A 25,374-nucleotide genomic window follows, 5' to 3' on the forward strand; every position below is an offset into this window, starting at 1 on the left:
AGGGCTGGCATGCATCAAGCTCCTGGTGTATTTTTGATTGGAAAGCCCGCATACTGCAGGATCCTGGTCTGTTTGTGATGTCAGGGGCCACAGAGGCTGGGATCCTTGTTTATTTCGCGCAGGAGGGCGAAATACACCATGATCTTGGTGTATTTGGGTTCAGAGGGCTGCCATGCATCAAGATCCTGGTGTATTTTTGATTGGAAAGCCCGCATACTGCAGGATCCTGGTCTGTTTGCGATCTTAGGGGCCACAGAGGCTGAGATCCTTGTTTATTTCATGCAGGAGGGCGAAATACACCATGATCTTGGTGTATTTGGGTTCAGAGGGCCGCCATGCATCAAGATCCTGGTGTATTTTTCATTGGAAAGCCCGCATACTGCCGGATCCTGGTCAGCTTGGATAGGAAGGCACAAATAACTGCAAATCTAATTTGCTATAGTTTTTGACAAACGGAGATGGCTGCTGTTGGGGGACTGGCTTCAATTTTATAGTCATACTGTCTCCTGTGGACTAGATATACTTATCCCATGTCCCCTCATGTAACCTCAAGGAGATAACAGATTTAATTTTGGCACAGTATAAGACATCACAAGAAGAAAATATAAGAAAAGCACTGGACTGCATTTAGGGCTTTTTGCCCATTTAGTTATGTTTAAATGAAAGAGATCTGCATGAAACAAAAAATTTATTTTTATTTGGAGTTATAAAACCACTTGCTCCTGAAACATGTTCCAAAACATAATAATCCATTCGTGTATGTAAAAGGCAAACTTCTACAAAACAGATGAAACTCAACAAAAGGAGAGTTTAATTCTACTTCAATTTAATGTCTATATATTCCATCGTCTTTATAAACACCAGGCTTTACAAGGCAGATTACAGTCAGCCAGTTAAGATGAGCCGATCAGGAAAAAGAATATTCTCACTGAAATCTGCCATCTGTATGGTATAGAACAATGAATAAAAATTAGCACAACCTAAGTCCAAGGAAGACTGTGCTCTTGCAGTCCCAGATGGTACTGCTTTGAGTTGCTGTTTTGGAAAGGTCTGTATGTTAACAGGTCAGCTTTCACCTTCTTCCACTAAGCAGGGTTCCGAAGAAAAGGCAGCCGGCTCCAAAAAAAACTAGATTTTCTTCGCTCCCTGTCGCTCCCATTTATTATTTCCGCTTCGCAGCGATGCGACTGGTGATCGGTGATCGCTGCGGCCGTCAAAACAAACAACCGCTTAAGGTAGTACTTAGATCCGGAGGATCCCGAGGATCCCGCAGATCCGCTTAAGGTAGTACTTAGATCCGGAGGATCCCGAGGATCCCGCAGATCTGGCTTTTACACCGTCCCGAGCTGCCTGTGCCTGAAGTGGGAATCTATAATTGTAATGAAATAATATTTCATAATGCTGTATTCAAGATAGGGAGCTTCATCTGCACCTTCCCTGGACTTTGATATTTGGCTTTGCTCCTTTTCACCTTGGGGGGGGGGGGGGGGGGGCATCTGGCACCAGTAATTATCCTAATGTAGCACACGCCTACCAGCTGAGACTTGGGCAGCTTAGCACACAACCCTTGGGAAGCATCATAACCACATCCAGCCAGAAGCTGGGAACCCCAAGTGACTGAGCAGATCTCCTCAAGCAGTTTCACTGCTAGCCTGCCTGCAAAAGGATCTCTGGAAATGTCCAAACAACAGTGTATGTACATCATTCATTAAATCGTAATCGTTAAAACTATTTCACATATGATATTCTGTTTTTAATGTTTTGCAAATATTAAAACAAAACTAATCGAGGGTGATATTAATAAACAGTTTCTGTTTTCTTTCATGTATTTTCCACTAATTTATGTACTGTTCCCTGGATAATGTTTTTGTAGTTCAAGGTGCCCTGGCCAAGTTGCCATGTTGAAATTATTTTTTTTAATGCTATATGTATCGAACCAAAATATTTTACCTTCATATTTAAATATATTACTAAACAGACTCCACTTCTATTAAAAGAGCAATTCAGTTTTCAGTCTCTAATCTGAATTGTTACATAGTTATCGTTAAAAGAAACAGAAATATAGGCGTATAAAGACAGTTTATCTAATCTGCCGAGCCACACCAATTTTTAGCTGTATAACCCCTTTTCTCTGAGATCGTGTGTGCTCGATCCCATGCTTTCTTGAATTCGTACACCCAATCCCTCAACTACCACCTTTTCTCTAAAGAAATATTTATAGAAACAGTGAAGTAAACGAATATTTTCCGAGAAAGACTCAGGAAACATACCTGAAGTCAGCATTGCGGATCCCGTTCTCAACAAGCCCTTAAGTTGCCTTTTGTGCCCTTGGATACAATGGAAGCGCGCAAGATCGCTTCCCAGTGTTGTTCTAGTGGTCCGATTCTTCAGAAACAGGCTGGGGGCTAAGTAGTGTTTTATGAAGGCGGATTCTTTCAGCAGAGTGATCGCACAGGAAGGATCATGGCGGATCAAGCGATTTTGATAAGCAGCGCACTATTTTTGTCTGGGCGAGAATTTTACGTTTTCTTAACGGTCTAAGGGGTTAACTTGCTTTGGAACTATACTTGTACATTTCTTTTGTTTGTGTGGTTGATTGATTTTAGTTAATCGCCTTCCTCTGGTCCTTACTTTGATTGTTGCCAGGGTGAACCTGAAATCTTTTTTTCTACGTATTCGATGGTACTGTGATACAGAGGCTGATAGCACCTTACAGATGAACTGATTTATTTGAGGTATAAGCCTTAAAGCACAAGAGTTCATTTTGCTTGTGGACTTCAGTCTCCTAAGTTCGTGTCACAATAAATCTAAGCTTCTAAGATGGTACCAGGGCCACCGAAAGACAGATCCGGGACCGGGGTAGAGTGGGGCAGGTTGCTGCCGCCACCGCCGCCCCCCCCCCCCCCCCGTTCCGCTCCCCTTCCCCCGCTCGGGCACACCCGGGTCTCGACACATAGGAGCAGGAGAGAGACAGATCCCCTGGGAAGCCAGTCCCGGGGAATCTTGTCTCCCCCCCCCCCCCCCCCCCGGCAGCCCTGCCTGGCATTAGCTTAGCCGCCCTCTTTTTTAATTATTATTATTATTTATTTACTATGGGTTAACACAACTGCCCCTCTGGAAGTTTTAGCACCTTACAGAGACTATGAATTTCTCGGAAAACAATTTATGTAGTGGAGTTTATTAATTTAACTTTTAAATGAATAATTATTCTTGTCTCCTTCATAGCCATGTCTGACTGTTCTGTCAAAGATCTCCAGTATTTAGCTTGCATTCCAGAACAATTTATTCATTTCCGTTTCAAATATCTCTTAAAACAAGCAAAACAGCTAAACGATTTTGTAGTCCTGAAGAGAACACATCTGACCTTGGAGGGAGTTTCATGGTTACTGACCTTAGTCAACTTAATGTTACCATTGGGTTATTATCTCTTAGTATTAGTTCTATAATTTATTTATTTGTTACATTTGTATCCCACATTTTCCAACCTATTTGTAGGCTCAATGTGGCTTACATTGTGCCAGAGAGCTGCCTGCAGACTCTGGAGTAAACAAATACAAGGTGATGTTGTGGTAGGATCACATAAAGTAATCCTTCAACGGGAGAGTTGTGTAGTGACTATTACAAACTTTAATGTTGGTGTGTGGCAGAGATCAGGCAATTTATGTTGGATCAGTAGGGTAAGCCTTTTTAAACAGATGGGTTTTAAGTGTTTTTCTGAAGTGTAAGTGGTCATATGTGGTTTTCAAGGCTTTTGATAGAGCGTTCCACATTTGGGCGCTGATGTAGGAAAAGCTGGATGCGTAAGTTGATTTATATTTGAGACCTTTGCAGCTTGGGTAGTGGAGATTTAGGTACGTTTTTTTGCCAGTCATTAAAGATCAGTCAAAATCTTTGGGGCCCTTTTACTAAGCAGCGGTAAACCCAACACAGACTTACTGCTTGGCAATCCGGAACCACCACCGGCCCAACGCGGGTGCCAGTGGTAGTTCCACCCCCAGGGCTTGGCATTTCCAGGTGGCGGTAAGTGCTCCCCTCGGCATGTCCATGCGGAAAGGGCAATCTTTTTTCGCCCTTTTCACCGCAGCTTAGTGAAAGGGCCCCTTTATCTGAATGGTTGCTAATATCCCTATTTTGGCTAAAATAATTTAATCTATTGTGGGAATGCAACTTCAGGATTATTTGGATTCCTTTGACATTCTGGATATTGCCAGTCAGGATTTAGAAAGTATTACAGTACAGAAACAAGTTTGTTAGCTCTTGCTTCTGAGCTGAGAACTCTGGTTGATAAGGGTTTATCCTCTGTTCTTATGTAAGTAGGTCTCTTAGCTGCTGTTCACGTGGTTGACCACAATTTTTTGATGTTTTGCTTGAGTCAGTTTGTTCTGTCTGGTAGGATGTTTGATTGGTTTTCCTTCTGTTTAACATCTATTTTAGACCTCTGGATAAAAAAATCTCTGAACTTATTTTATTCTATACTAGTAAAAAAAAAACCCGTTTCTGATGCAAATGAAATGGGGGCTAGCAAGGTTTTCTTCAGAGTGTGCATGTGGGAGTGTGTGTGTCCCTGCCCTCTGCCCTCTCTCCCTCCCCCTCCCCCTTGGAGTCCAGTCCTTCAGTGTTGTTTCCTGCTGTTCTGTGTTTTTGTTACAGAGAGAGTAAGGGCATCTCTCTCCCCTCCCCCCTCTAAGTCCTTCACTGTTTCCTGGGATTTCGTGCTGTGCTGTTTTCCTTCACTCATGGGGAAACCGGATATCTCTGGCGCTTCACACTTCCGGCTGGAGGCTTCAGTGGTGCCTTTTATATATATAGAAGATATGCAGATAATGTCCAAATAATTTTTCCTACTCATTCTACTGTATTGGAATCATTTGAACACATGCAGTTTTGTTTTTGCAGAATTTCCAGATGGATGACAGACAACTGACTTAAGCTAAATGCAGACAAAACCATTTTGCTTTGGGTTAATGGTAAATCTTCGCCATTTCCTTCTGCTAACCTTACTTTAGGTAGCATTTTGTCATAAAGCTAGGTGACTGGATTGACCTTAATCTGAAATGGGATTTCCATTTTAAAAAAATAGTTATGGCTACTTTCGTTAAACTTAAATATTTGTGACTGGTCTGCTCATACTTCTTATTAGATGATTTACAGAAAGTAGCTCAAGTATTGATATTCTCCAGTATTGATTACTATCATTCTCCCTACTTGGGATTGTCCTCGGAATCCCTTTCTAAATTTATTAGTTCAGAATACCGCTGCTTGTATATTGTTTTACAAAACCAGTATGATCATGTTACTCCTTTGTTTTTGACACTTCATTGGTTGCCTCTTCAAGCTAGGAAATGTTTCAAAGTCTTATGCTTGATATTTAGGATTATGCATGGTCTCTGTCCAGCCTCTCTCTCATTGCCAATCACAATTCAATCTCCAAAACGTACTATCAGGACTTTGCATACTAATAAACTTCAACAGTCACTGTTTTCTAGACCTAGGTTGGCTGTTACCTCTAAGAAACTTGTTTCCCATGCTATAGTTCCCATTTGGAATATTTTACCTTTTGAAATTTGGACCGAAACTAATTAATTGTGTGATGCCACACGAACTTTACTGATCAAAACATTACTTTGTATTTGTTCACACTGGTGACAGCAAAATGCCTCTCCGGTACTATGTAAGCCACATTGAGCCTACAAATAGGTGGGAAAATGTGGGATACAAATGTAACAAATAAATAAATGATTTTAATTTGTTTTGTATATTGATGTTTTTTCTCACTGTAAACTTTGGTGTGGCATGGTATGTAAGATCTTTTATGTTATGTTTTGTGGCATTGAAATTTTAAGGTTTCAGGTTGATATGTGTACGTATTTGAGTTCCAGAATGCCAGAAGGCAAAAGCGATTGTGGCCAGAACCATTTACTACTACTACTACTACTTATCATTTCTATAGCGCTACTAGACGTACGTAGCGCTGTACACTTGAACATGAAGAGACAGTCCCTGCTCGACAGAGCTTACAATCTAATTAGGACAGACAAACACAGAGACGCGGAGTTATCAGAAGTAACTTGTTTGGAGGAGGAGGGGAAGAGGAAGAGAGATGGATGTTGGAATGGATACATCTTTGTGCCACCTCATATATAGTCTGTAAATACTAATTGTTTAGAAGGTTTGTAGTCAGTACAATTCTCTTACTCTGCAGTGCATCATTAGCTGACTGATATAGCAGGTTGAAGCAGTCCTATAACCATTAACAAAAATCTTTTTTTTTCAAGATAATGTAATCATGGAAACAATCAAGATTTCCTTTACAAAATTCAAAGCTTGCAGGGGTTAGTGTTATATTGCCATGCCACTCCTAAAATTATGCTAAATTAGAAAAAGTACAATAGGGAACATAAACATGAAAGGTCACAGATTTTTAGGGGATAATAACATATTCCTTCTTTAGTCAAAAAATAAATCATCTTCTAAAGACAAAATTCTCTTTGTGCATATCATATGATCTAAGGATTAATGGCACATAGGAAATTGGCCATTACTATCTTCCTCATTCTTGTGTGCTAACGTCCTCCAGTTTACATCAGAGATTGCCTGATTTGTGTCTGATGTATATAGGACATCAAAAGACATAATACATGAACAAACACAGTAGCACAGTAAATGACAACAGAAAAAGAACAGCATGACCCACGTAGCCCGCCAAGTAAGTCGGCTACAGTTGTACATGCTGATCTGTGTAGTTACAACCCTTGTTTAAAGTTTATGTTTATTAAAAGATTTGACACACCGTCATTTCTGAATCACAGTCAAAGCAGTTTACAATAGTTAAAATAGCATAAAAGAAAATAAAGGAACACCAATTCAAATAGGAAAGATCACAATCAAACCACACAACACAAGACAAAAAGACCAAGAGGCTAAACAGGAGCATCAGAGTGAGTCACAGTTCATAGAAAATTACTATTTGTTTTAAATGTAAAACTTTCCTGAAATTCAGAAAAGTTGAAAACTTGTTGATAATTTGTCACAATGAAAAGTTGAAATCAATATTTATGACTCAGTTATAGCGAAATTGCAGTACATTGTTAATATGAGAGTAACGTTTGGAAATATGAGAAAGAGATGAGTGTAGTGGTATAACTGGGGTTTGAACGTTGGGTGCTCATTTGATGAGGTGCTTACAACTGTACTACTGCATTAGATCATTGGCATCATGGATATTTGGATGGGCTTTGGAAGGTGATTTGTTTTAGATGTTAAGGTGAAATGTCAGGGCGACATGTAAGAAGGCCGGGTGATATGTAAATGGGGTATTTAAAAAAAATAAAAATTAATGTGTGTCCCCTTTAAAGGGGCTTACCTGGGCTCCGGGGTGGTCCCAGTGGTCTTTTGGGCCATCCTGGGCTGCTCCAGGGTCTGGTTGGTACTTTGGGGGCCTTTTTAAATGTGACCCGTTTTTTTTGTGACCCTCTGGTGGGTCTGACAGTTTTCGGGGCATTTTAGCCCATCCAGGGGCTTCCTCATTGGTGGTTAGCGTTTTCTGGGCTGCCCCAGGCTTGCTCCGGCGTTTTTGGGTCCCAATTTGGGACCGTAGCAAGTCCTGGGGCTGAGGACAGCAGGAGCACCCGAAAACATGGCTGGCGCGAGTGGCACACCGCCGTGAATGCGAGGGAGGCCACAAAATGAAGCCTGGGCCTCAATTTTTGAGATGCCCAGGTTGAGTTCCAGGCCTTTCGCGTCTTTTTCCCGGTGAAAACGGAAGGAGCGTTGGAGGGCTACCGGGACCCTAAAGAAGTTAAAGGACCCCAGGATGGTAAGCTAAGAGGCCCTAGGACCTTACTTTAGGTATTTTAGGTGCGGAGCGTCCTGCGTTGCTCTGATTGCGATTTTTGAAATTCCAACGGTGTTTGTGAATGTACATGTTACTTAACATATGTGGAAATTTTGGTTAAATTCCATTAAATTTTAGTGGGGTTTTCAGGTGAAAATAGTGTAAAATGGTGCCTATAAAGGGTTTTAAAAAAATAAAACATGGTCTGGATTCAGAATAATATGACCTGGATGTTGGCACAATTTTTATTTAAGTATGGTGTAATTTACATTGTATTTTGTATTGAAATCCATTTTCCCCATTGACATTAATGGAAAAAGTGGGTTTCAAGATGGAGCCTGATCATAAATTCCAAACTGTAAAAGTTAGCTAACATTCTGAAAGCTGGTGCCTGATTGGTGGCGACATGTCAGATGATCAAGCTGAGGTTTTGTTGCCAGGGGAAACGAAGCTGGTTACAGTAGGCAGCGGAACTGAAGACAATGGAGTAAGCAGACCTGTGTGGCAGGTGCTCTGCCTGTGTGTGAGAGAATTGAGTGTGGATAAGGGAGAGAGCCTGAATAAAGAAGAATTTGGCTGAATTAGACAAGCTGATAATCACAGTACACCTGACTGGCACTCTGAGTGTGTGCATGTGTGTTGGTCTGCCAAGTGGTTACACAGAAAGGCCTGTCTGAGTTTAAAATAAGCTACAAGCTGTATAAGAGCCTGTTGGTAACTAGTGAATGTGGCTAGTAGCAGTGATTGTGCAAGAGATCTGGTGTGCTTTTCGCTGACCTGCCATGGAGCAGGGTTGTGACCACAGTGCACCTGACTGCAGTGAGGACCTGTTCTGATTAGAGCTTGGACAGGACTGTTGTCCTTGGCTGAGCCGCTGTTTGAGGCCATTGGTGTAAGAAGTGTGTAACGTAAGCCTGACAACAGTGAACTCAAGTGAGATTGAAGTCCCTTGCTGGATTGTTCATGTCAGTGGTATGAAATGAATGCCTGATTATAAGGTGTGACAAACAAGAAAAGTGTTCCTCAGTAGCTAGGAAAAAGTAATAAGATAAGTCTCATAGTAGGGAAATTTAATTATTTATTGATTTGATCTAGATAATTTGGCCACAGTATTGAAAGTAAAATTCTTTATAGAATTCTCACTGAATAGGGAAATAGGGTTTTATTTCTCTTAAGTTAATTAAAGTACAGGTACGGGAGCTGTTAATGAGCAATGCTGGAACAACAAGTGCACCATCGTTCAAGAAAGACCAAAGGTTCCCTCATTCAAGAAAGGCCAATATAGTCATCTAAGTGCAAGCATCACTACATACAGTGTTTAAGAGACTCTAAATTTACATTTAAATACTTACCTGGAGGTTGATGTTTAGGTTCATTCCTAAGTGGAGAAGGTTTGATTTCTGCAAGAAAAAAAAATTGATACAAAGAATCAATATCTTTATTATAGTTTCATAGTTAGAGTAAAGTTTGAGTAAAAGAGAAATTAACAAATATTAATACTTATCTGATTTTTTTAGTGTGAAGTTGTCAGATAAAACTTATTAATTGAAAGTATACACATTGTCTGAAATTTAAGAAAGAAAAATTGTTGCAGGTCATATCTATATATTCTTGTAATCCAACACAATCTGAATTATGGGAACCACTGGTTTTAATCTAATTCCTTATTCTATTTCCCAGTTGGTAATTGAGTATTGCTCTCCCAATAGGTATCTAAGGGCAAGATGCACTAAAGACTCGTTAAAGCCCTTTCCTTACCGATTACCTTAGTGAATCGGTAAGGAACGGGCATGCATCAAGGAATAGGAATGCAAATGAGCTGCTCATTGTAGCTCACTTGCATTCTCTATTCCGTCGTTAAACAGTTGGCCGGTCGAGCATGCGCAGAGCAGCCAAGTGTTATGCTGGCTGCTCTGTGCATGCCATATACTCTTCCCTGTGCCGCTCAAAGACGCCGCACTACTCACCCCCTGCGATGCGGCTCGACAGAGGACAGTGCAGTTGAGGACGCCCATCCAAAAAAAACCCGTCCATTTTGGCCGTCATTCCCCCCTGCAATAACAAAAACGTCTTTTTTGGCAGTGCTTCACTCAGCTGAGAGACCTGGAAGTCTCTGAGCCAATCACAATGCGTTTAGCCGAGCTAAATGCACTGTGATTGACTCAGAGACTTCCAGGTCTCTCAGCTTAGTGAAGCACTGCAAAAAAATACGTTTTTATTATTGCGGGGGGGGGGGGGGGGGAGGCAACCAAAATGGGCTTTTTTTGGATGGCCGTTCTCAACTGCACTGTCCTTTGGATCGTGGTGCATCGGAGAGGGTGAGCAGCGCGGCGTCTTCGGGGGGGGGGGGGGAATGGCGACCAAAGTAGACGTTTTTATTATTGCACTGACGAGAACTTGACTTTTTTCCCCGATTTTTTGTTTTTTTACTTTTGTAGAAGTTTTTCAATCCCGCGCAGCCCCAATGAGAGGTACAGACCTCTCGTTAGATTTTCTAGCATTAAGGCAATCGGGAAAAGGTTAGTGCATCTCATTACAATAGGGTTTCTACACAATTTGCTCATCTGCATTCCGTTTTCGTTAGCTGCTACTGTCATCAGAAAAAAGTCATTAGTGCATGCCAGGGTTTACTACTTGCTCATTAATGGCTCGTTAAGTTTAGTGCATCTGGTCCTAAGCTACTACTTTTATCCAATTGGACCGCAACGCTTCCAAGCTTGACTGGTTGCAAAGAGATCATGCTTTGCTCAATATTTAAATGAGCTGCCACGCTATTAATGGAGCTAATCTTATCATTGGTCCATTAACCGGTGCTCACCGGTTAATGTAAAAAAAAACAAAAAACTAGGAGGAAAAACCATTAACCAAGAGCCCTATGTCCATAAATATATCTTACTATTGAGAGAACAATATTTAACACACAAATTAATAGAAATCTGTCACCTGTTGACTTTTCTTATTTTGTTAATATTTTCACTGACTTTCTTATTTTCTTATTCATATCCACATCAGTCAGTAACACTTCTGTAGAGAATATTCAAACTTGCCAATACTTCACAGCTACAAGTACACTTATCTTATTCTGTAGTTCTTCTTTTTTCTGGCAGGTTATTATATAGATGGTGAGTGGTAATTTCTCCTCCCAGCTAGCTTTCTGATACCATTCTTATTAGCTGTTCTTCAGGGCCGTACCGATGCGGTAAGCGGGGTAAGCACCGCAGGAGGGCGCCCACCTCTGGAGGGCACCGCCGCGGTGCTTACCCTCGCCCCACGCCGCCGAGGCCTTTAAATCTTTTACTTGCAGTCGCAGCAGCGTCTGTGAAAGCGGAGCGCTGCCGACGTCTCCCTTCCCTTCACGCTGTTGGTTCCCTCAGTGTCCCGCCTTCTTCTGACGTCAGAAGAAGGCAGGACACTGAGGGAACCAACCAACAGCGCGAAGGGAAGGGAGACGTCGGCAGCGCTCCGCTTTCACAGACGCTGCTGCGACTGCAAGTAAAAGATTTAAAGGCCCCCAGGGCGCGCCGCAATCATCTTCACGGGGGGGGGGGGGCGCGTGCCCCGACTGTTCATCTGCGGGGGGGGCGCCAACTGTTCGTCTGCGGGGGGGCGGCACAGACCCTTGGCACGGGCCTGCTGTTCCTGGCGAATTCTTCAGCTAACTAACCAGTATCGTTAACATGGGCTGTTTCTGCCGGGTTTTTTCCTTTAGTCATTGAAATCAAAACTGTCAACTTTTCCTACCAACTCCTGCTGGTATTTCTTTCTTTTCCACTTTTCTAGCAGGCTCTTATATATCTGGTGAGTGGTAATTTCTCTTTTCAGTTAGCTCTCCCATACCTTTCTTCTCAGCTGTTCCTGCTAGCCTTTTCTTTTAACACTCTCAAGCCTCTATCATTCTGCCATTTTTTTTCTTTTTGAAACCGTGCTGTGAAAGATTCTCTCAATAGTAAGATATATTTATGGACATACGGCTCGTGGTTAATGGATTTTCCTCCTAGTTTTGGGGGTTTTTTTACATTAACCGGTGAGCACTGGGTCCTTCTGAAAATGGACTAATGATAAGATTAGCTCCATTAATAGCTGGCAGCTCATTTAAATATTGAGCAAAGTGTGATCTCTTTGAGACCAGTCAAGCTTGGAAGCGTTGAGGTACAATTGGATAAAAGTAATAACTTAGATACTTGTTGGGAGAGCAATACTCAATTACCAACTGGGAAATAGAATAAGGAATTATATTCTTGTAATGCAATATAAACACTGATTGCACTTTATAATTTGTATTTTAATACAATTTAACATCAAAATATTACATTTTAATACAGCTGTTTTTTAAATATTTATTGCAAATATTTATTGAATTAAAAAAAAACACCTTGTGCAATAAATTACTTTAATTTAACATTTAGTGTGCAATATTGACATCATTCTTTAAAACTTGAAACATCAGAGGAAATTCCTTGACCATCTTAAATTGCACATTATATAACATACATAATACAGAATTTCCTTAATTTTCCTGTAAATTTCCTAAGCGGTGAGTGTTTAGCGTGGAACCCTTGCAACGTGATTAGATCATTTTACCACCCTCTTTAAAACCTCACCCATAAAAGATCTACCTTCTTTCAGTAACAATTCTCACACTTTCTTGTCATAATATTTCTTCCTAATCAACCCCTGTTTAGCAGATATTTTTGAAGCTATATCTCTTGCCATTTTCAATTTATAATAGTGTTCCTTGGACAAGATGGAGTCTATGAGAGGAGACGTGTGCTGAGAGCTCCTGAAACCCCTGGCAAAAGCGTCAAGGAGAAGTACTTTTCCCCCTTTACAAATGGGGAAAAGGAAAGGGAAAACTGGGGTGAAAGCCTCCCCTAATTTCGCAGGTAATCCCGCTCTTAGACAGACAGTGCTCGAGGGATTTAGATCTCAACCACCGGGTATGCAAATGCCCGCTTTGACCGGCCCTTCCCAGTTTATGGAGGACCCCAGCATTGAAGCAGCTTTGTTAAGCCCGCTTCTTCAACTACCACCCCAGAGACCAGGAAGCAGAGTGATGGCGGCAGCTGAGCTCCGAAGCGATTTTCCCAAAGTTGGTAATCATACCTTGGAGGCTGGGAGAGGCCCTGCCGATTTTTCTACCCCAGTAGGAACAACATCAGTAGAAGCAGTAGGGGTTGGAATCCCCCTGTCTTCTCCAATCCTGGGAACTGCTTCTGTGGGTCTCGAGCTGAAGCAAAGACCAGCAGTAGTAACTCTTGAAGTGCTGTGGGACGCTATCCAGACTGAATATTTCACTCCTTCAGGTAAATAACTCATTTAAACAGGAACTATCTGTTTTGACTCAATCTAAAAACCTTTTGATCGAGAGAGTTCAATCAGTTGAACAAATGACTGATATGTATGATTGTGAAATTAAAAAACTACAAAGTTCTATTGGAACACTTATACAGGATAGAAATATTATGGACAAGAGGATAGAATATCTAAGTATTCTATCTGATTATCTATCAGATGAGGAAGAACAACCTGAGATTCCTTAAATTCCCCAAACCACCATTGATTTCTCCAATTGAAATGCTGAAGAAATATTTTACAGAAGTATTAGCATTACTAAAGGAGTCATTCCCACCTATTGTTAAACTTTATTATATTTCCCGAACTACAACTTCTCCTTAGGACTCTCAACAGCAATTAAACTTAACGGAATTTCTGGAAAGTTCCCTTGAGGTAATAACAGAGTGAAAAACTCTCATTGTGACTTTTGCTTTTGAAACCGATAGAAATAACATTCTTTGATTATACTTTAGACATATTTCTGCACAGTTTCTTGGTACTAAAATACAAATTTTTCCTGATTTGAATAAAAAAACTCAAAAAAGAAGACGTCAATTTATGGATCTGAAATCAAGAGTTCTTGCTTTGAATGGGACTTTTCTTTTAAAATTTGCTGTAGATGTTCAAGATGGCTGCCGTTTGTAGCTGACGTACCTGCACTCTCTCTGAGCTCTCCTGAATAGACGATGCCTAAGCGTAGGGGCCGTCCTTCCTCCACTGCTCCCTCGCGGCAAAATGTTCCCCCGAATCAATCAGCTTTACAATCCTTCAATACCGATATCGTCGGAAGGCAGCCCGCTGACCAGTTTAGGGGTGGATGAAGACCCCGAACCGATCCAAGGCTTGAGCTTTCGCGAGACGGGAGGTGGAGACAACGGCTGAGGGAGCTCAGGCTAGGGTAGAAGTGTTTACCCAGAGGGAAGGAGCGTTGTTGACACCCCCAGTTTCAATGGGAGAGAGTTTGGAAGAGATCCAGGGCAACGGTTTACCTACTGGTACAGAGGTAAAATTTAATTTTCCTATACTGACTGAGAAACCTAAGGAGGTAACCCTGGATAATTTGTGGAGATTAATAATGGACCTGTGGAAAGTAATTTGTCTGCCGATCAAACAATTGTCTCAAGAAGTTGTAAACTTAGATACTGAAGTTAAAGGTATTGATTCTAGAGTGGACACTTTAAAAATTCAAAATGAGGAATTTAAGAAAGAAATTAAAGAAATACAATTACATCAGGAAGTTATGATTAAAGACCTAACTTTTTTGAGAAGGAAAACTGAGTTTCTAGAAAATTCAATAAGAAATAACAATCTTAGATTCTTGAATTTTCGTAAACAGACTTTGATTTCCCCAAGAGATATGTTAAGAAGATATATAAAAGAAAATTTGGGAGTAACTGAAGAAGCAATTCCTCCTTTTGTTTTTAAATTTTTTATTTATAACCATTTAAATTTTTACAAGCGATAAAACAACTTGCTGGAAATACAGAGAAAGTAATATGTAGGAATTATTTCAGTCAGGTAATTCTATTCTCTTCCTTAGACCACTAAATAGGGAGAGTGAAACAAGATAAGGAGATCAATTAAACAGTAAACAGAAAAAAAAAAACGTCATATTAACCTGATTATCCCCAGATATTACTCGTCTAATTCATTATTCTACATTGATCATCTGGTTGGCTTCTTCAAGGCCAATACGGTGTATAGTCAAATCATTTTATTGAAAAACATACTTATTATCCAATATTAGTTAGAAATAATACATCTGATTACATTCTTTCTCTTTTAAAAACCAGAAGTTATTTAACAATGCATATACTTAAATCTCTAATTCAAATCCCACTGATTAAAGTAATCCCAGTTTTCACAGGCTTCACTCCTTTTAAAGAAATAATTTGAGGAAATATTTCTGAGGAAAACTTTAGGAGTCATACCCGGAACTCTGGGAAAAACAATAATCTCAATATTAATCATCTATAATAATATTCATTTTATTATTCAAAATTTCTGGTCTATTATCATAACCACTTCTTACTCATGTAGAATCATTTGTTATATCAATTTTTTACTCTCAAAGGATTCAGTTGAATTGTCCATGTAACTCTCTAATAAAATTATATCTGAAACAAAATTATTTACTGCCACCGTTAGGTCCCGAAGCGCCTTCCAGATGGTATTCAATGTAACCTCCACAGGAGCCAAAAACTCCAAGTTGATTTCTCATAGGGTGTTTAGGAGTGGTTTCGCCGATTCGGGTTCTGCTGTAAATGTCCTCCATTTCAGCATATACCTCTAACTCATTCCTCCACTCCTTTGGACATGGTGGTTGAATAATTCGGGAGCGATGGAGTTGTTTTTTCCAGGTCCAAGAGCATCAACGCTCCTTCGCCGGCGCTTATCAAAGGACTCGCCAACCCTTTCATCTGTGGACAGTTCGTCGCGCAGCAGTCCTGCACTTGCTCAGGAGATAAAACGCTGGCCATCGGCGGCTGACCGCCGGTTGTCCCCTTCCTCTCAGTTAAGGTAATTGCAATTGCAGAGAGGAAATTTACGTAAAGAAGACGAAACTTCAGAGGGCAGCTGGGCCGTTGGGCATACGAACTTCAGGTCACCACTCTCCCAGTTTGGGACACTCTTTGTCTGGTTTCTCCTCAGAGGCCTGTCTGATATGGGTAACCCTTCAGCATAGCCCTCCAAGTCATTGAAACACACAAGCCCCTCCACCTCTACAAGGTGGTGTCCCTTCGGAGGGGAGCAATTCCTCCTTTTTCGCAAATATATTATTTGCCCGCTAAAATACAATCAACTCCCAATAATTCACTTGATATTTCTAAGATTCTAGAAACCTCAGATAGTGAATTGGTAACATCCTCCACTTTGATTGCTATGGTGGCTTTAGCACTGGATAAGAACTGGTTACTGAAATTATTTTTTCAAAACCGAGAGAAGAATTTCCTAGGAATGAAAATAAGTGTATTTCCTGATGTTACCAAAGATACGCAGAAGAGACGACAAAGATTCTTAATGATGAGACCTAGGGTAACCCAAATAGGGGCAACTTTTTTCCTGAAATACCCCTGTAAATGTGTTATTAAACATCAAATAAATACGTTTTCTTCGATCCCATTCAACTCTCAACCTTTTTAACATCAAAAGGAATTGTGACTGGAGAAAAGAGCTCTTCACTAGAAAGTTGTTTTCGGTATCAATAGAGTACACAGCTACATCAAAATCCTTAGAAGATATTTTCCTTATAATATGTTTAAATCTTTTTATTGGTAATCCAATACATATATTGCAGGTACATATCTCAACACAGAAACAACACATATGTGCTTCAAGATGCCACGTGCTTAAGGATTACAACAAATTTTGCATTCCCCATTTCCTCCCCCCCCCCCCCCCCCCCCCCTCCCCTGTACCGGCAACCAGACAAACTAAACAAGTAGAACTTTAAGAAAACCATTTACACTTTATAAGTCAAGGACTAGTTCCACACGTAAGACCAGAGGCTTTGGTTCTTATGGCCTTCAGCCCACTTCCCCGACCACTAACGTGGGGATAGGACCCTCACAATCGATCTAACCAGATGTATGCACCCCCAATATCAGGACAGACTCCCCTGTCCCCCTGTCAATGAGTGGAGCCGACTGCTCTGGAGTCCCCGTCGTCTCCTCCCTCTCCCCTACACTACTCTAGCACAGCACAGAAACCCACTCCCTCTATCCCATCCCACCCAACTCCCCCCCTCCCTACCCATCCTCCCTTCATGCGTGATGATTAAATGTTTAAGATGTAACTTCTCCCTTTAAGGTGGCAAGGTGTTCCACACTGGCTCCCACATTTCTCTAAACCTGACGCCTGGAACACTATCCATGTTTTGCACCCCACACCTATCTATTCTCATTTGGTGGATTAACTGTGATCTCTACCACCAGATGTGAGGGCCCTGCGGCATCATCCAGGCTGTCAAGATGGCATGGATGGCGCAAAAAATTGCTAATTGCACGAATCTCTTAAACCCCGCCGGAGGTTGTGTTGTAAATTTAAAACTATTAAATAGCAGCAAGGGGTCACAAGTGAGAGTACATCCCCACCACAAATCTATAATCTGTAGCACTGTCCCCCAGAAGCTCTGTACCGCCGGGCAGAGCCAGAACATATGCCCTAAGGAGGCCATAACCGCCCCACACTTTGGACAGACCCCCGAACTGGAAATTTTTGCCTTAAATGCCCGCAGAGGAGAGATGTGCAGTCTTAACAAGAATCTATATAGTTTTTCGCGCTGTACTACTGACAAACGCCGCGCATATAATTGTTTTAAGTATGCTTTGCACATCTCCTCCGTCACCTCACAGTTTAAATCTTTGGACCAGTCTGCTGCCAAGGACGCATAATGCAGCTCTACAGTCGTGTCCTTCAATTGCTGGTGATGAAATCTTAATGGCACACACAGCTGAGCTCCCAACGTATAAGCCTCCGAGAGAATGTCGGACACATCCTCCGTCAGGTCCGTCCAGGGTAAAGTCTGGACATAATGTCAGAGAGCATTTTCCATCTCACAGATAGGCTGCAGAGAATACCTTCTCCTGCTTTAGACTTAGCCTGGCCTCAGAATGACATCCTATAGTATATCTCCTATCAAACTGAGCTCTCTTTTTCATCAAGCACTGCCATTTCCTCCCCTCACCCTCCCCACTGACAGTTTGAACTTCGTGGGTGTGGCTTGGATCTCTTTCAGGGGGAGAAAACTAACAACTTATAGCAGCAGCTTCAGAGAGCATTTTCCATCTCACAGATAGGCTGCAGAGAATACCTTCTCCTGCTTTAGACTTAGCCTGGCCTCAGAATGACATCCTATAGTATATCTCCTATCAAACTGAGCTCTCTTTTTCATCAAGCACTGCCATTTCCTCCCCTCACCGTCCCCACTGACAGTTTGAACTTCGTGGGTGTGGCTTGGATCTCTTTCAGGGAGAGAAAACTAACAACTTATAGCAGCAGCTTCAGAGAGCATTTTCCATCTCACAGATAGGCTGCAGAGAATACCTTCTCCTGCTTTAGACTTAGCCTGGCCTCAGAATGACATCCTATAGTATATCTCCTATCAAACTGAGCTCTCTTTTTCATCAAGCACTGCCATTTCCTCCCCTCACCCTCCCCACTGACAGTTTGAACTTCGTGGGTGTGGCTTGGATCTCTTTCAGGGGGAGAAAACTAACAACTTATAGCAGCAGCTTCAGAGAGCATTTTCCATCTCACAGATAGGCTGCAGAGAATACCTTCTCCTGCTTTAGACTTAGCCTGGCCTCAGAATGACATCCTATAGTATATCTCCTATCAAACTGAGCTCTCTTTTTCATCAAGCACTGCCATTTCCTCCCCTCACCGTCCCCACTGACAGTTTGAACTTCGTGGGTGTGGCTTGGATCTCTTTCAGGGAGAGAAAACTAACAACTTATAGCAGCAGCTTCAGAGAGCATTTTCCATCTCACAGATAGGCTGCAGAGAATACCTTCTCCTGCTTTAGACTTAGCCTGGCCTCAGAATGACATCCTATAGTATATCTCCTATCAAACTGAGCTCTCTTTTTCATCAAGCACTGCCATTTCCTCCCCTCACCCTCCCCACTGACAGTTTGAACTTCGTGGGTGTGGCTTGGATCTCTTTCAGGGAGAGAAAACTAACAACTTATAGCAGCAGCTTCAGAGAGCATTTTCCATCTCACAGATAGGCTGCAGAGAATACCTTCTCCTGCTTTAGACTTAGCCTGGCCTCAGAATGACATCCTATAGTATATCTCCTATCAAACTGAGCTCTCTTTTTCATCAAGCACTGCCATTTCCTCCCCTCACCCTCCCCACTGACAGTTTGAACTTCGTGGGTGTGGCTTGGATCTCTTTCAGGGAGAGAAAACTAACAACTTATAGCAGCAGCTTCAGAGAGCATTTTCCATCTCACAGATAGGCTGCAGAGAATACCTTCTCCTGCTTTAGACTTAATCCTACCCACCCTACCCCTCTACCCACCCACCCCTAGAGTGACATGTCTTATATAACCTCCCTATCAACCCACTCATTACTTTACCTCACCCATTTCTATTCTTCTATCACCTTCTCCCACTACTCCAACCAGAGTTACACCTAATCACACTGACCACCCTTCAACATCTTCTGTCCTTCTGTGACTGTTCTCTTGTGCTTGACTGCTTAAATATTTTAAATTTAAATGCTTTACTTTTTGTCTATTAGATTGTAAGCTCTTTGAGCAGGGACTGTCTTTCTTCTGTGTTTGTACAGCGCTGCGTACACTTTGTAGCGCTCTAGAAATGTTAAATAGTGTTAAATAGTAATTGGAGATACACAAAACAATGCCTCGCTGGGATCCCATATTGTTGTTGCAAGGTGGCAAAAGGCCGGATCTTACCCTCCTCATCTATGATGTGCACCAAATATATTATACCCTTCTTTTCCCATTGTTGGAACACACTATTTCCCTGACCTGGTGGGAAATCCGGATTATTGCAGATTGAGAGATATGGCGTTACTTTAGCGGAAAGCTGATGACGACGGCAAAGCCACCTCCAGGTCGCTCGCAGGGATCCCAGCAATGGATGGCATTTCAGCGCCGCCTGAGGTAAGTTACCCCCAGTATGTAACAGGTGACTAAATTGGGTCTCCGGAAAAATAGAGGTCTCTATAGCCGTCAGGGAGAAGTCCGAGGATCCTCGGAACCAATCACTTATGTGGCGCATAGAGCATACTACCATTAACGAGCGAAGGTTTAACATTCCCATACCCCCATATTCTCTAGGTGTCAAGATCATAGAGAGCTTTAGTCTTGGGCGTTTCCCTTTCCATAAATATGTTTGTAACATTTTCCCCAGTTTATTCTCATCCTTTTTTTTTAGAAAGAGCGGGAGCTGCTGGAAAACATATACCCATTTCGGCACTACCAGCATATTGAACAGCGCTATCCTTCCCCACAGAGATAATGGTAGTGCCTGCCATAGCAGCAGCTGTTTTTTCGTCATCTCCATGAGTGTTCTGATATTTTGTTCGTATAGAAGTGTCAAATCTCTAGGTATTCAAATCCCTAAATATTTTAGCGCTACATCTTCCCGACGTAACGGGAATTGACCTCTCCAGTCATGGAACGTATCGTCATCCGGTGCCATCGCACATGACTTTTGAAGATTAAGGGAAAACCCTGACACCGCACCATATTGTTCCACTACCTGTAAAGCATATTCTAAAGAGGCTTGGGGGTCCGCGAGCAAAAGCATGATGTCATCCGCATACGCCAGTGCATGAAGCTCCTCCCCCCCTACACTAATGCCCTGTATCTTACGTGTCTTATTAAGTATCCGCAGCAAGGGCTCTAGAGAAAGGTCAAATAAGAGCGGGGACAATGGGCAGCCCTGCCGTGTGCCGCGTTGCACTTCAAAAGGTGCCGACCTACTCCCATTCGCTACAATCTGCGCCAACATGCCTGAATAGAGCGCCTTAACTGCTCTCAAAAACCCCTCAGGGATCCCCACCCATTCCAAGACATGGAACAAATATTTCCAGTCCACCTGGTCAAAAGCCCTAGCAGCATCTAGACTTGCCACTAGTAACGGTGACTGTGTATACTTGCTCTGTGCCATAGCCAGTAGGATTCTGCGGACATGCAATACTGATTGTCTGCGAGGAATGAAGCCCACTTGTGCCACATCCACCAACTCTGCAATCCGGGCAGCCAGTCTGTTGGCCATTACCTTTGCAAGGAGTTTGATGTCCACATTAATCAATGAGATAGGCCTGTATGATGCTGGATCTTCGGGTGGCCGACCCGGTTTTAGTATGAGTGAGATGAGGGCTGTATTTTCCCTACCCGGAATCGTGCCCTCCTGTACGATTGCCTGCAGATAATCAAGCAATGCTCCCCCCATAGGAGCCTGCATCAATTTAAAGAACTCTCCCGAGAAGCCGTCTTCACCTGGAGCTGTCAACGGCTGCAATCCCTTAATTGCTTTCTGTAACTCTCTCATCTGTAGCGGCATGTCCAACTCCATTACCGCTTGATCTGACAATCTGGGCATATTCGCCCGATTTAAAAGGTCATTCATTGAGTTCCTATCTGCCCGGTCTCCCCCTCTGTAAACTGCCTGGAAGTGGTCTTGTAATACCTGCAGCAAACGTTCCGGTCGGTTTACCACCACTCCTGTACTATCTTTTAAAGCCGTGATGGTCCGCGTACCCCGCTTGCTCTTAACCAAACGAGCTAATAGCCTGCCTGTGCGGTTCCCAAATCTATGAAAGCGGAACTTTTGAAATAACCACCTACGCTGTGTGTGCTCATGCAGCAAAGTATTAATAGACACTTGCAATGCTACATATGCGTCCTTATTAGCTTGAGTCGGGGAGTGAAGACTTAAGAGTTTGGCCTTTCTCAATTGTCGTTGTAAATTTACAAGGCTCGCGGCCATCTTCTTTCGACGAGCCGCCGTATATGATATTATCTCCCCTCTCAGTACAGCCTTCGCAGCACACCAAAATAATTGGGGGTTAGTTTGATGCTGCTCATTGTGGGATACATATTCCTCCCATCGACCCCTCAGGAATTCCTGAAAATCTTTATCCTTATTTAAGTATCCTGGGAATCTCCAGGTCGGGACAGGACTAAAGCTCTCCGGCGGTTCCAATTCTACCCAAACAGGTGCATGGTCCGCGACGACCACCTCCTCTACATGGGATGCCATTACACAGGGGAAGAGCACTGATGATACAAATATATAATCTAGTCTGGACCAGGATCCATGGGCCCGGGACCTGTGAGAAAAATCTCGCTCCCCAGGATGTAATACCCTCCAAGCATCTATCAAATCCAATGAGACTGCAAACTCCTCCAACACCCCCTGCGCTGTTCTTCCTATATTCCCGTCGCTACGGGAGCCTGTGCAGTCAATCTCAGGATCTATTAAGAGGTTCATATCACCTGCAAGAATAAGGTTTTTACCTTGATATGGTACCAAAGCCCTTAATAGCTCAGGGAAAAAATTCCTATCATAGGGCGTGGGGGCGTATATTGCTAGTAGATATACCTCTCTACCTTGCAGCCACATCTTTATCAATATATATCTGCCTAAGGGGTCCTGTAAGAGTACCTCGGAAGTGACCATCAACCTCTTATGAAGCAAAACAGCCACTCCGCTCCGTCTCCCTCCCGATGATACCGAGTGAACCCGGCCCACCCAGGATTTGCACAGCTTTGCATGCTCTTCCTCTGACAATCTTGTCTCCTGAAGACATGCTATATCTGCCTTAAGGCGCCTCAGGTGAGCCAAGATTTTCGTTCTTTTAATCGGGGATGTGATTCCCCCCACGTTCCAAATTACTAATCTGCAATTAGGAATCCCATCCCAAAGTGTGGCGCAAACCAAGGTTCCCTGCTGCTGTGAATCCAGGGGCCCAGCCTCCCCCCGGATCCCATGTGTAGCACAGTTGCCTACCAAAGCTGCCACAAGAATTGACATATATAACATCCCCTTGAAAAGCATAATACACACATGATTCTCCCCCCTCCCCCCAACCCCTCATATCCATCTCCCGCATCCTCAATGTCAAGATACTATTATTTCCCGCACCAAGTTCCCCCCTCCCCCCTCCCACCCACCCTTCCTCCCTTCCGCCCCCCTCCCCCCCGCTTCCCCCTGCTGTTACCCTTAACTTGAGTGGAACTTTGTCCATCTCAAAGGTAGTCACTAAATGCTGAGGCCCCCACTCCACCGTCCATCACTCTGTTCTCCAGCCGGTATCAAATATTCAACAGTTAAACTTAATGCAGCCAGTGTATTCCCCACCATCTGCACAAAGCAGCAAATCCTCTGTAACGATCTTCTGCCTCACTTATCTGTTATAGGCACCACCTTCCCGTTGCGATTCAGGAACTCCGTTGCCCCTTGTACCGAATCAAATGAAGACCACGTTCCCTCACGCAACACCTTCAGCGTGGCAGGATACAGTAGCATGAATCTTATTTTCTTTTCTACTAGAGAAGTGCAGAGCGGGTGAAAACGGCGTCTCCTCTCTTGCACCCCTGCAGAGTAGTCCTGGAAAATCCGGATCTGCGCACCATCGTATTTTAATGTGTCTCTCTTTGCGCGGTACCCAAGCAATATTTCCTCTTTGTGGGAATAATTATGGATTTTAATGATGACAACACGTGGCTTTTGGTTCTCAGGTTTCAGCCGGCCCAGCCTGTGAGCCCGTTCAATGCACAGGGGGCCATAGCTATCAGACAAGGCAAATTCCGTGTTAAACCACTGCTCAAGCAGGAAACTTAAGTTCTTTTCCGGCAACTTTTCCGGCAGGCCTACAATGCGTAGATTACTCCTGCGTGCCCGGTTCTCTAGATCTTCAATCTTGTCTTGTTGTACTCGCACAGTCTCTTTTAGTTGGTCGAGCTCTGGCGCCACGCGGTTCCACGTGTCTTCCATATCTGAAACTCTCCGCTCTGCCTCTGTCAGCCGCTTGTTGGAATCCAGCAGTAAGGCATCTAGCTTTTCAAACCGCCCATTCAGTTCAACAAATTTGGGCTCCAGTGCCGCTCCCATCGCGGCTGTGATCTGATTCATTTGTTTGGCGGGGAATTCTTCATCCGCGCTCGGCGCTCCGCCCGCCATCTTGGATTCGTCGATGGTCGGCGTCACCTTTTCCTTCTCTGCTTTCGCAGTCTTTTTGGAGCTCCCTGCCGGCATCGGGATAAGATATTGTTCCATACACTGTTGCCACAGCGTATCGCAGGTAAAAATCCCGCCGATTTGGCTGGTAGACGGTCACAATTATCGATATGTAAAGCAGGGGCCTCGGAGCGACGCTGCAACGCACCTTTCACTCACAGCGCATCACGTGACTCTCCCGTTTTCCTTATAATATATAATATCCATATCTGTATATCTTGAACCTCGACTATGTGGATTTGAGTATAAGATGGTTAGAAAAGATTTGTTATTATTAGAATTATTTCTTTCTTTTTCCTATTAAGTTTATGATGTAAACCAACTTACTTTGCTATAACAAGTAGATTTTGCTTGTGAATGATATTAAAACCAATAAATAAAATTTAAAAAAATAAAATGTGCCTATAGATGTTTAGTTTCTTTAAATTTGATAAATTATGTTTTCTTTGAACCAAGGAAAATGCAGGAATTTATAATATCTCATGAACGAGGAGACGTTCGCAGTTTGGATGCACCAACAGTTTAAATGCTGGAAATTGCTAGCGGACTTTTTGCATCCTCCCTCTTAGTTTAGTTATATTAATTCACTATTATGTTCATTATTTCCTTGTATCTTGTCCAACCGTATTGTGGATGAATTTTTATGTAATTTCTCGAATATTTTCTTAATTTCTTTTAATTTTTCTTTCTTGCTTTAAGCATTTATGTTATGTAAATGTAATTATGCAACTCATAAATAAAGAATATATATATATATATATATATATATATATATATATATATATATATATATATATATATATATAATAGTGTTCCTTTACTCCTTTACCCATTCCTTTAAAGTTGACGCTGAAGAAACACTTTGTGGAAAATACAGATCAGTAGGCAATCTAACATCTCTTCCATACATCAAGTAAAATGGGGTATATATAGCCTGTGGATTGATGTACGCGATTATTATATATCATGCACAATTCTGGTAAATATTCTTCCCAATGCTGCTTCTCTGCTTGTGGCAAAGTGCGTAGCATTTCATGCAAAGTACGGTTAAACCTTTCACATTGTTCGTTTCCTTCTGGATGATAAGGGGTCGTTCTACTCTTTTTCGTTCCAGATAAAGTGCAAAGTTCTTTCACTAATTGTGATTCAAATACCCGACCTTGATCCGAATGTATTCTTTTGGGTGCCCCATAATGAAATATCCAATGTTTTAATAACGCTTTGACTGTAGTTAAAGCTGTTTGGTCTCTGGTTGGTACAGCAATGGTGTAACGAGTAAACAAATCCGTAATTATCAATACATTTTCTTTTCCACTGACGGTTCTAACACAGTGTAATCCACAGCCAGGACTTCCAAGGGATAAGCAGATTTACTATTTCGGAAAACGTTTCTTGCTAATAAACATTTTTTACAATTAGCTATCCAGTTATGTACGTCCTTACTCATTCCAACCCAGAAGTATTTCTTTCTTAGTATTTTCAATGC

General features: G+C 42.4%; 1 protein-coding gene across 1 annotated transcript in view; it reads left to right on the forward strand.

Moving 5' to 3' along the window:
* Window positions 1-1,580: 1,580 nt before the first annotated feature.
* The window catches only part of LOC115473095 (histo-blood group ABO system transferase-like), a 189,553-nt gene continuing 165,759 nt past the window's right edge, over window positions 1,581-25,374 (forward strand). The window contains exon 1 of the mRNA XM_030207747.1: window positions 1,581-1,692. Within this exon, the coding sequence (XP_030063607.1) occupies window positions 1,677-1,692 (16 nt within the window). The 5' untranslated portion in view covers window positions 1,581-1,676. The remainder of the gene's footprint in view (window positions 1,693-25,374) is intronic.

This window comes from Microcaecilia unicolor, chromosome 6 (genome assembly GCF_901765095.1).
Source record: "Microcaecilia unicolor chromosome 6, aMicUni1.1, whole genome shotgun sequence".
Taxonomy (NCBI): domain Eukaryota; kingdom Metazoa; phylum Chordata; class Amphibia; order Gymnophiona; family Siphonopidae; genus Microcaecilia; species Microcaecilia unicolor.